General features: G+C 41.1%; 1 protein-coding gene across 1 annotated transcript in view; it reads right to left on the bottom strand.

The window, feature by feature from the left end:
- Window positions 1-1,304: 1,304 nt before the first annotated feature.
- The window catches only part of Galphas (G protein alpha s subunit), a 24,738-nt gene continuing 13,389 nt past the window's right edge, over window positions 1,305-12,653 (bottom strand). Inside the window, exons 6-10 of the mRNA XM_018458832.1 lie at window positions 4,045-4,099; window positions 3,708-3,781; window positions 2,790-2,969; window positions 2,487-2,691; window positions 1,305-2,417 (exon numbers count right to left, since the gene is read on the bottom strand). Coding sequence (XP_018314334.1) covers window positions 2,271-2,417; window positions 2,487-2,691; window positions 2,790-2,969; window positions 3,708-3,781; window positions 4,045-4,099 — 661 coding nt within the window. The 3' untranslated portion in view covers window positions 1,305-2,270. The remainder of the gene's footprint in view (window positions 2,418-2,486; window positions 2,692-2,789; window positions 2,970-3,707; window positions 3,782-4,044; window positions 4,100-12,653) is intronic.

A 12,653-nucleotide genomic window follows, 5' to 3' on the forward strand; every position in this document is an offset into this window, starting at 1 on the left:
CAATATATCGTTATATTATCCGAGCTAGTAAGATTACATTATTTGTTAATATTACTTATTTCTTCGCGTTATGCTATTTTCTTTTCATCAACATAATAATCCAATCTTCTCCTGATCATGTCAAATTTTCAGACTTAGTACACATCTCTCATCGAAAATATATGTATATATGTATATAGTTTCTTTTTATAAAATTATTATATACAATTAATATTATAAATTTGTGATTATATAATTTATTTTTAAATATTGTAGCGAAAAGATATTTGATTTCCGTATTTCAATAGGAAAGTGATTGAAATAGCTGCTAATTAACTGCCTTGAAATTGCGTTGCTTGATCTATGTACATACGTCATTAGCGCGCAAGCATTTCGTTAATTTTCGACTAAAGTATAATGACAATCGAAGGAAAGTTGGTGAACGACTTGCTATATACGGGGCGTTCAAGTAGCGACGACGAGGAAGGTGGTACGCAATTATAGCAGCGATGTACAAGCAACAAGATCTTTTCGCAGAATCATAAAAACGATCTACCATGATCAGACTGTTGGATCAAGAGCATAAAAATTTATACACGTTACCACGTATCATCGGAGCGCCAGAATTTCTCAGAAAGCGAGATGCGAATTTCAGGGCAAAAGGAAAACGATTACTTTTACACAAATCTCGAAACGCCGTGCACGTGCAACGTATCGCGAAATTATATTATACTTGCGTGCATAGTAACGAAGAACTTGAACGTGGCACATTTCTTACATTCGCGCGTATGGGCTAGGATATATACAGACGATTGCTGCTGTGGATAGCGCGCGTGCCTAAGTACAGAGAAATTAAAAAAATAATTCGATTTACGGCATACACACACACACACACACACATGCGCGCGCGCGCGCGCGCGCACGCGCGCGTGTGTCAGTGAAAAAAGGGGAATCCATATCCGTGAGAGATCTCGATCGTAAGAAACGTACGTTAAAACGATGAGAATCCGTGGACGGTCACCCTGTACATATACTCGATACATAGTTATATAATTAAAACGCTCTTCGAAATACTGTAAAATCTCACAAAATACTCTTCTCGTAAAAAGGGCGCTGCTGAGACTCCTATAGGTCGGGCCAATGTAATAATAAGAATCGAGATTCGGAAGTGTCGAAAGCTCAACGAAAGAAAACGAAAGAGACGTGAAGATTCTATGCGAGATGTACGGAGGGGAGCGAGGCAAAAGTATAGCGGAGATTCGGAAACGAGTATAAGGATCGAAGAGAGTCAAAAAACGATAAAAGTTCCTTTTTCTTTTTTTTCTTTTTTTTCCTTTTTACCGAAAAGGTTCGCCTAAGTCTTAGGAAACGTCCTTAACTCTAATCCGAACGATAATTCACTTGAAGAGTGTGTTGAACGAGGAGGATCATCTCTCGAAATCACATCCGACGACGACGTTGGCCCACGCTTATGACAGGATTCGCGCGAAGCGTTCCGCCACGAAGCGGAATCACATGCGAGAGGAATAAAATTAACGAGGTAATGGTTCACAGTACGTACGATCGAACGCACGGCGAGAGAGAGTTTCGTTCCCAATCCCGCCATCATCGTCCGGATGGACGACGACGAGTGTTCAGCATACTCTTTCTTTCTGAAAAGAGAGTCGAGTGATCGCGAGTCGCGAGAATAAATACGCTACGCCACGCCCGCTCGTTTGTTTTCGTTCTCAACTCACTGACCAACGACTGACGGTGGTAGGTCACGGTGCGGGGCCGACGTGTCGATGCGCGGACGTCTCGCGTCCTGCCTTGCTCGCTCGCGGTTTGGTTTGGCGCGAAATTAAATTCGCGCGAGGGAGAAGGAACTCGCTTCAGACAGATCTCACAGCGCGCAGCGCCAGGTGTTGCTACGTTGCTTACGGTGTATAATGTGTATCGCTATATACCGACTCTCGTCGACGAGGAGAAGAGTCACCCTCAAGGTCCGCTGGCGCGCACTCGATGAACGCGCGGTACTACTATAGTGTCCTTCGGACTATACACGTTTATCGGTTTTTCGATTTGTCGGTTTTGGACTGGCGAGGAAGCCCTACGCGTTACCTGAATATACCCAGGTATATGAGGTATATGGAACTCGAACGAGTCCTCCTCGCGAGGCCATAGTTGATGGCACAGCTCGCTCTCGCTCATTCACACTTCGCACTGGCTGCAGCAGCGACTCAGGGTGCAGCACGAGCGTGACCAAAGGTCAGGTTAACGAATAATGACAGAAGACGTCGGCAGGAACGAAGTCACAAGAGCTCGTATTGGCGCAGATGCATCCGCTGGATGATGTCTCGACAATCGTTGAACACTCTCTTGATGTTCTCCGTGTCGACGGCGCACGTAAAGTGTGGGTAACAATAGTGCTTGCCGTCGCCGCTCGCCGTACTTATGCGCTAGACAAACAAGCAACAACGTCACAAAACACACATGTGTTACGTGGATTACGTGCTCACTATACTTACGAGAAACTCATCTCTTATAAAGTACTTGGCCCTTATGACATCAGGTATTTCCGAGGGATCCGCAGCCATCCCGGGCTCGACTGGTGTTTGGTAGCGTGCGAATTCCGGAAAGTAATCCTCCAATTTGTGCTTGCCCGCCTTGACCTTTTCCGCTAATAGATCTTGCTTGTTTAGAAACAGGATTACCGAGATCGTGCGGAGCCACCTGTGAGGAAAGAGACAACATCTGTCAGAATCAAAAGGAATATTGATATGATGAATTATTTTGCCCGGCGCGTGCTTAGTAAAATTGAAGCTGCGTACCGATTGTTCCAGATACTTTTAAAGAGATCGAGACTCTCCCTGAGTCTCAATTTTGTAGGGTCTTCCCTGAGTACCATATTGTAACTACTACACGCCGTGACGAATATAATCGCCGTGACATCGTTGAAACACTGTATCCATTTTCTTCTTTCGTCACGCTGGCCGCCAACGTCGAACATACTGCAAAACCGAGGAAATGCTCACAAATATAAAAATACCGGTGTCTAACGACGGTTCTCATAATGCCCTTATCCGTTTGCAACTAATATTGCTAAAAAATAAAATTGCAAGTATGACTTATTACATGTTTGAAGAAAATAGATGGATTTTCCAGATCCAATTTTAGAATTTGCCGTTTGCACGTCACAACGGTTCTTTATTTACGGTTCTTCTCAAAGAAACGGTCAAATGGATGGTGATGAATAAAATGCACGATGCCAAATGCACGAATTTCTCGAGTATTTTTCGTATATTTATTATATTTGTCAGAAGCGAAACGGCTATACAAGCATAGCGAGAGAGGCGACAACAACAAAGGGGTGTGGTGGGCCTATAGAAAATAATATGTGGGGCGCGCCGTACGTGACTTGCGAGTGAAGGCAAAAAGGGAAAATGTTACAAAGTTGCGAAGGCGTTAACGCGGTTAACGGATTTCAGCTTACACGTTATAACAGTGTAAGTCTTGCCAGCAGCGAGCTTAATACATAGAGGTGGCAAATGCTAGGCTAAGATGCGTGCCACCGCCGCTGGGCACTACCGCCGTCGCAGTCGCCGTCGCCGCCCGCGCCGCCGCGCCGTCGCTTTGCGTTTATATTTACCATCGGCCGATGTGACTGTAATACGTCGGCTATATATAGTCACACGACATTGAAGTAAAACGCGCGCGAGTAACAGCATGTCGCGCATTATGGGACTTACTGAAAGTTTACTTTGTCGACCTGAAACCGCGTCTCAAAAATGCCAGACGTGAGGACTCGACACCTGAGGATGTCCTGGAACAAAACGAAAGTATATACTCGTTACGCTGCTAACTGCGATTACACACACAAGTACATGTATAAAAATGCGGGAACGCTTTGTGAGTACCGAGACTTTGTGAGTGCCAAGCGAGAATCTAAGATCGACAAGTAATTTCAAGCTTTTAATAACGGAATATATGGGGAAAAGAAATAGTTTCCAATATGCCTGAAACTTTAAAATTACGCCGTCATTATCAATATTAAAAGACTCAAACGAAAGGAAAACTAATAATTACCTGCTCCGTGGGCGTGTAATCTGGCTGTTTTACGATGGCTACCTTATCTAGAAAACTGAAACAGAATGAAATTAGTGAAATTAGGAATTAGTGAAGGAACAATTGCAAATTTTTATTGCTACTTTGCAGAAATATAACTTAACTCTTCGTAAGATATACGCGGTGTTTTAATTTATGAAAATTTGTATTAAGAGAAAAGGGGAATCCTCGAAAGAATTATTATATCCCTGGCACACTATTACAAACCTCCTCTTAAAAAAGAAAACGACAGATATATCCGTACCAACAACGCGACAACATGAATTCGTCAAAATCAAGTTGATCTATTAGTTTCGATCGATGTCGGGGCATCCGCGATAACAATCATTGTCAATCAACCGCATCGTTATCGTGAGAGCCACTTGACATGCACATACGTCCGTACCTGGTCGAAAACATGTCTCTTTCGTGTGCGATGTAGATGTGAATCAAATTTTTGTCACCGAAATCTTGAGTTTTCCAACACGAACAATCCGCAATACGAATTGGAGACGTAAAAAAACTTGTTTGTTACATGTATAATGCCCATCGTAAGAAATACGTAAATCTAAATACTATATGAAAGAAAGATGTACTCTATAGGAGTGAGACAAGTATCACATGTGTGCAATAATTCAAATCTCATAGCATTGTTAAAATAAATGGAATATACAATTTGTATTTTATCGAGATTCGATGCAAGGAATTCAGAATTTAAATTACATTACAATTACTTTTTTTTTATAAGGACAGAGAGCTTACATCGCAAAAGTAAAGAAATTCGAAGCAGAAAGGCATCGAGAAAGGTAAAGGCCGAACGATCTTGTCGCTGTGGAATTTTTCTTCGCGCATGTATATATACACTCGTTTTTATCTATTTCTTGCAAAGTGCATATAAAAGAGGTCTGTACATAGCACGTCGCTTTCCATATGCCTTAGTTCCACCGCACGTTGCTTCGGTTGCATGTACAGAGAGTTGCTCAAAATTTCAAAGATTCGTATATTTTCAAAAGTATACTATATTTTCTATTGTAATATACAAAGGAAGCATGTGCCGACGTGTGAAGAGAGAAAAGGCACAAACCTAGAAACAACTATATACGATAGTGAAGCTACTTTTTCCTGCGATATTTTTTTTCTATATTTCTATCTACCATATACATACATGTATATATGTAGATCGTAGATGCTCGATATGCTTTGAATTATATGGTCCCCATATTTATTCTGTCGATGTAAAACAGTTTGTACAGTTTGTATTTGTATGTATGAGAACAAGAACGAAAGATGCTGAATAAATGTTAAATCACCTATACACGACGACCTATACACGATTTTTGTATGTAGTTTAGTCGCAGCATTAAAACGTTTCTGATCATTCGCGTCGCAATGTACTCTCTCGCGGCGAGGCAGCGTAATGCGAATAAGAAAAAATCTTAACCCGCCATCTTCATCTTTACATCTCTTTCGACGTCAACTGCGTGTCCGTTTAGGATTTGTACGGCTCGCTTTCCGAGATTTGTAATTGCGCCAGTAAAGGGCGTGTTCAAAACGTGTCGTGCATAGGTAGGTACTCTCTGACCATCTTTTTATCGATAACAGTTACCATTTCATTCGAAAGAATAATTCGACTGAGAACTTGTTATATTTAATTAAAACTCAAAACGCTTGACGGCGAAGAGTGACTTATTCCTAGATATGATATAATAAAGGATATGATATAATAAAGCGTATTAGATCATGCAACAATAAATTAAATCGTATTATTATATCGTGCCGATCTTTCGTAGCTGTTATTCGCGATATATTATCGCATTATATAGTTACACTAGTTGTACGAGAAACAGCGTTATATACTGACCGCATAATATTATATACGTCCCCCGGTGTAGAACCGCGGGGATAATAATAAACCATGTTATTATATTCGCATCGATCTTACGACTATTGCTCGCGGTACGATATCCATCAGATTGTTACAATTATATCAGACACTGCTGTACAACTGCATCGCATTATGCATGTATGTATCTCTGGCTCGCTGGAATAGAACCGCGGGATAATAATAAACCCGTATTATCTCATTTACATCGATTTCCTGTCTGGATTACGAGTGTACAGAGTGAACTGTTATCGATAGCATCTCGATTCACGTTCTCGCCGTTGCCAAAATTGTCAAATTGTTTTTGTCGCATGTCTATTGATTATAGACTTATAGAGGAGAGCACGTAATGCGCAGTCCTCTCGACACAAGAAAAAAAAAGGAAAAAGCTGGGGGGGCAGCAATTCCGTTTAGGTTTAGACTATTAGGAATACGGGCCAATAACGTTTTCAGAGGCGGTCGCGGTCGGAGCCCTCCGACACAGTGTCAACTTTCCTCTTTCGATCGAGCCGCGTTCCTGGGTCGGCCGGGCTTGAGCCGATCCCTCTCCCTCCCTCTCTCTCTCTCTCACCTTTCGTCTCGTCACCGCTCCACTGGAGCGAGAGGAGTACCGTGCTCCTGCTCGGTAGAGTCTCAGACAGGGACACGTAGGATGCCGCAGGATCCTGATGCAGGAAGCGCGTCGACGATAGCGCGCATATCGCGACGGAGAACGGAAGCGGATGCTGAAGAAGGGCAGAACATCGGGAGCGCCCAAGGGAATCTCTCTCTCTCTCTCTCTCTCTCTCTCTCCCCCCCCCTTTCTCTCGTTATTTCGCGTCCTGTGTTTGTACTCGCGTTCGCCCTCACTCTTCTTTTCTCCACCCTGTCTCCACCCTCTATCACCCTTTCAAAGAGCCAACATTCTCTTTCTCTCGTGCGCGTTTATCATGTATACGAGCGCATGCACGTACACACGCTCTCTTTACCTTTCTCATATACCCCGCTCTCTCATTCACTTACGCCCCTCCTCCCCCTCTCTCTCTCACTCTCTGTGTGCGTATGTGTGTGTCGGGACTCTCCCTTCAAGCGATCTAGCAGCCTCCCTTCCTGCGCGCTGAGGGCGGAGGGCGGAGGGAGCCCACCGAGAGAGAAAATCGATCCTCGACGATGTCCTACCCTAACCCCAACCCCTCGGCCTCGCCGGGTGTGCATACACGCCCCTCTGGCACCCACTTTCCGCGATCCGGGTCATGGGTCACTGCCACCGCTCGTTCTCCGTTTGCTGCCAATCGTACGCAAAGATTTAACACTGCGTGTGTTATTTATCGCGGAAAATGTTATTATAAAATGCCTCCTCTTTTACGAGATAATTGAAGGTGTTCGCGTATTATATATATATATATATATATAAAATTAAAGAGTAGCAGTAGCGATGACATTTGCTAATAGCCTGGTACTGGATACTTTCTCACGTCATTACATACATGTAAAATATACAAAAAAATTAAACACAGTTCCAATAATAATTTTCTCAATGAGAAAAAAACAAGAGGACAAAGAATTGTTAAAATACAGATTAAATAATGACGTGATAAAAATAAAATTAAAAGAGAATATAAAATATTATAACTTTGTGTAAGAATAATATATACGCTACCAAGTCAAGTGAATGCTGGTTTATTTCATCAAGAAGTGTGCAGTAGATAAATGAAAAAGCACTTGGCCTTTGAATGTGCTCGAAAGAGAGACGATAATATCGTGTGACAATAAGTACTTACATCGATGACACACTAACGAGACGTAATGCGACTGCAAAACTATAATTTGCTTCTAAAGAATACTTATTTGTGTGATAGCTAGCTTTCTTTCCGAAACTGTATAATTATGGGAGAGTCTGATATTATAATTAAACCAACGCAACGCAGGAAACTTTTAACTTTTTCAAATTTTTCAATAAACTTTTCATACGTGCGAGTCGATTATAAATATATATTTTCTTATTATATTGGGCGTTTTTGGTTCAATTTGTATTATTATATCGATATTTTAAATCGACACTTTGATTAACTTCGTTTTGACAGTAAGTTGAGATATACGAGAGAAGAGACTAGAGCAAATTTCATGTTTTTTAATGCAAATATAATTTACTTAGAAAAGTAAATATATAATGTATCCTCCGAAATCAACTTTCCGGTATACTCTTCTTAATAAATTAAACGAAGATACATCGATGTTACGTAACTTGACGTTACTCGGAGTATAGGTACTATATCATAACGTACTTTGTTTCGAAGGTCCCTGTGTAAATGAGAAGCATCCATTATTGCTAAAAAGGATCAAATGTCGCGCACAATTTGTCTAATTGTAAAAGGAATACTATAGTTACAAATGGTTACAAATGAGAAAAGGTACGCCGAGTTTCTATAGTACTTGTGAAAAAAATAATGCGCGCATCTGCGTGTCTACGGTCGCGGGTATCGTATAGGCTCGTGCGAAAAGGTAGGTCATGGAATTGGCGCGCTCCGCCAGAAATGAGGCTATCGACCTCCAGAGAATTGAAAGAGGAAGGAGGTCGTAACCTACTGGCGGCTGCTACTGCACAACGATTTTCTCGTTATCATCCTCATGTTAACCCTCCGCCGCCGAGACCTTGAGGTGAACAAATGTTACAACGTTGTTTCTGGCAATCCGGGCTTGGTAAAAATGCGTATCTATAATGTCAATGGAAAATAATAAACATGGTCAAGTAGTACTATACGAAATTGCAGGTCGAGCCTGAAATTGACGTGCATTTTCACGTGCAAACACAGTTAAATAAAGCACTGCAATTTCTTTCTTTCTTTCTTTTTTTTTTAGTAATGAACGCTGCTCAATTATCGATAATTTGCCCTCTCTTATCCGGCGATTTCCTTAGGAATTAGAACGTAAGATCTTGTATAATGTATATGTATAAAGAATCTTTTCCTCTTACAAAAAACAAAACAGCGGCATACAAAGTAGCTGCAAACTGTTATACATACGGCACCATATCTTTTTTATATTAGAGTGTTGTATATAGTGTAAAAGAGCCCGTGATAGTCTCTCGGCAAGACTTTTTATATTTCTGCTGCGTTCATTTAATTATTCTCTGTCAAACTCTCTCGCTACGAGAGAGAGAGAGAGAGAGAGAGAGAGAGAGAGAGAGAGAGAGAAAGAGAGCCAGTACGGCGCTTCAGTATGCGACAGACAAAATGCCGCGTCGAATTTTTCAACCGCTTCCGGTTAAAGGTTAAATGTTCGACGTTCGTTCGCGAAGAATTAATTCGCGACGACAAAGCGGGGAAAACGATGAAAGCCGGATCGTGCGCGATAATAACGTGTACCTATCGACTGAACTCGGACGGCGCGGCGTGGCGCGGCGCGGCGCGAATCGAACGCGCCGCACGCCACGCCGCGCGCCGCGTTTGATGTCGATAGCTAGCGAAGCCCCTTCTATGCTCTAAGCTCCAATTGCACGTTATCGAGCACGATATATAGAATATTATACACGAGGTGTTAATCTAGCTTCATTCTACAGAGCCCGGACAATTCCGAGGGCATAGTCTCCCTTAAGGTTTCAAGATAAATTATAAATTTTCTAGAATAAAACATTTTATCGATATGGTAACGTGTGTTAATTCTAAAAAGAAAAAGGTCTGGTTCTTTTGGAATAAAATTATATAACCAAGTTCAATTAGCTTCCAGTAAACGGCCATCGATTCTCTACGACTCTACGCGATCCTTCTATCTTGTCAATATATACAATGCATGTGTGTATGCATATGCGATATGAGATATGCGATGACACACCCGAAACACCCCGTATGCAGGCTTGGTGGTCGGAAAGTGGGTAATGGTTTAACTCGTAGAACTCTATATCTACTTGACATGTAGGGCCGACGCACGATGTGGACGCGACGTATAATCAGTATGCGGCACGGCGGCTTATGCATCAAACCGCGCCACCACGAATCCATCGTAACTTTTGTACGATGTAAGACGTATAGTGTACCCCGAGGCGCGAATCGATAATGTTGCAACGAATCTCCCGAGTCACGGCAGACTAGGCCGTATGGAGGAATTCAAGATTGGACTGAAAATTTTTCAAATCACAACGGAGGAAATCAGATCGTGCCATGATCGCGTCCTGATCGCGTCCGCAACGTGGCCAACTCGCGTGGAAAAAAAGCTCACTCTTCTCTTCGCAGCTCCTGGATTTATAAGAGGGATAAGATTAGAGGAGCGATCCGATTATGTTTTGCTGGTTTTTAAGTCGCCATGATTCGATATCAAGTGTGCAAGGGATTCCGATGGTCTCAGTCTCCCCGCTGCTGCTACAAATTGCAGTTTTGACGCCCGCGCGCAATCATTCCCTCGAATCGCAATAGCATATATTTGACGGACCTGGCAGTTTCAGCCTAATGTCGCTAGTGTACGTGGCGGCTCTCAACATTAAACCTTCTCTTTGTTTCCGTACTTGGACTGGTACATTTCTCTTTTACAAACAAGAGTCCGACACAATACTGGATTTCGTCACTTGCCTTGTCTAAAAAAACCGCTAATTTCTTCCTTCTCCCTCGTCAAATTTTTTTCTATTATTAACACTACAAGCATCGTGAGCGGTCGTTTATTGGCCGTTTCTCTTTTTCAGAATATTGTATTTTTCTTGTGAAAGATTTCTAAATGATAGGATTCTGTTTACTTTTTCAATAATTACGTCCTGTGTACTGATGCAATATTTGACTTTTTATCACTTTTATTTTATAATAATTTATTCGCTTGATCTGCCTGTACTGGATAAGAAACGTTGGTGTTAATTAAATCGGAAAAATCTATTCGATGATTGTAGAAAAGTTGACACGCGTTATCTAAAAAGGAAAAATTTCTATGACCGCCTGCGATTGTCATTAAATTTTTAATTCGATAAAACTCTCGTTTGCTATAATCTTCCTGTAAGTGCATTATACGATAAGTCGCGAAGAGTTTAATTAAGTCAATCATGGATACATATCATAAAGACGAGACCAATCGAGTATCATCGTGTTACGATTACGAACACTGTTAATTGCAATATTAAAAGAGTTTCATCTTTCTTCATCTCTTCTTTTCCTTATAAATCAAATATAATTCAAATTTTTTTTGTATTTCTCGCACGTTAACCCTATCTTTCGTTTCATCATTTTGACTACTTTTGAGGATGTTTATGCGTGAAATAAGAAAAAAAAAAGAAAAGAATCACTTTTTCACTGTCGTCCATCAACATATCGACGATGAAAAGAAAAGCGTGCGAGAGTGGTTGTCTATCCAAACATTTACGAGCTATAGCAGCACCAATAATCCGCACGATATAGACATTATAGACTAGTGCCTAAATATAGCGGCGGGTGTTTCCCTTTTTAAGACGCGTTGAGGTGTGTTATCACGTAATTGAAACGTCGCTTACTTCTATCATCGAGACGAGACGCGAACAGTTAAAATACAGTAAAAAGGACAGTAACACACACACACACACACACACACGCACACGCACACGCACGCACGCACGCATGCACGCCCACGCACACGCACACGCACACACACATACACACGCACGCATGCACGCCCACGCACACGCGCACGCACCATTGTGCCATATTTAGTGCGCGTAAGATGGTCACACTTTCACTATGTCACGCGCGTTGCACATTTACAAAAGAAATTTATACTGACGAGTATAACGATTATCCAAAATCGTAACATAAAAAATGAGTAAATAGAATAAAAAACAATATCCCCCCTATCTTTTTCCCAGATTTCTTTCCGAGTAAAGATTAATGAGAAATTCACGTAATATCTCTATTGCGACTTGTTTAAAATCAGTTGCGAAAAGCAGATTTTTAGATATACTTAATAAAATTCACGTTTAAATTAATAAAACTGCCTGTACTCGTACGGTACATTAGCGAATAGACGAGCGTATTTTTAATACATGTATACTTACTAAGCGTAGTCGTAGAAACACGCGGCCACTACATGCGGTTTATAGATACTGCAAGATTATAGACATTTTGCGTCTCCGTCATCTACGAATATGCTACAGGAACACTATATCTCACCGGAGCGCGATGCCTAAAAATACATGGCGCTATTTTTAACGTCAACGATTCCTGCGCTGCACATGAGAATGAGAATGAGAGAGAGAGAGAGAGAGAGAGAGAGAGAGAGAGAGAGAGAGAACCGCATCGCCGAGCTGCACTAATGGAGAGAAAAAGAAAAAGAGAAAATGCAAGAAATTCGCGATAATGCGATTATGAGTGGCACGAAACATTGATGAAGGCAAGAGAGAAAAAGAGAAAAATAAAGATTCGTTGTGCTTCGTCACCACAAATTTAGTAATATAGAGGAAGGTCACCGATACTGACATAGATCTCCTAAAGCGACATCCCCTTATTTCTTAAAAACTAACCTTTTTAATATCTTATTAATACTAATAAAAACGTGATTTGTTTAACTAATTAAAGAAGTACAAACTCATAATTCATATATTTGTGGCTTATTTCTATACCAAATCAGCTAAAAACAAATTCTATGAATCTGAGAAGAAAATTCTTATGGTGTTCTTTTGCAAATTGCGTAATTAAAATAATGGTGACTATATTATTGATAATATTATGTCATTTTAAATGTTTATAGTTTCATAAATTAGTTTTCTTTACAGAATAGGATATAT

Source organism: Mycetomoellerius zeteki, unplaced genomic scaffold (genome assembly GCF_001594055.1).
Source record: "Mycetomoellerius zeteki isolate Tzet28-1 unplaced genomic scaffold, Tzet1.0 scaffold785, whole genome shotgun sequence".
In the NCBI taxonomy this organism is placed as follows: domain Eukaryota; kingdom Metazoa; phylum Arthropoda; class Insecta; order Hymenoptera; family Formicidae; genus Mycetomoellerius; species Mycetomoellerius zeteki.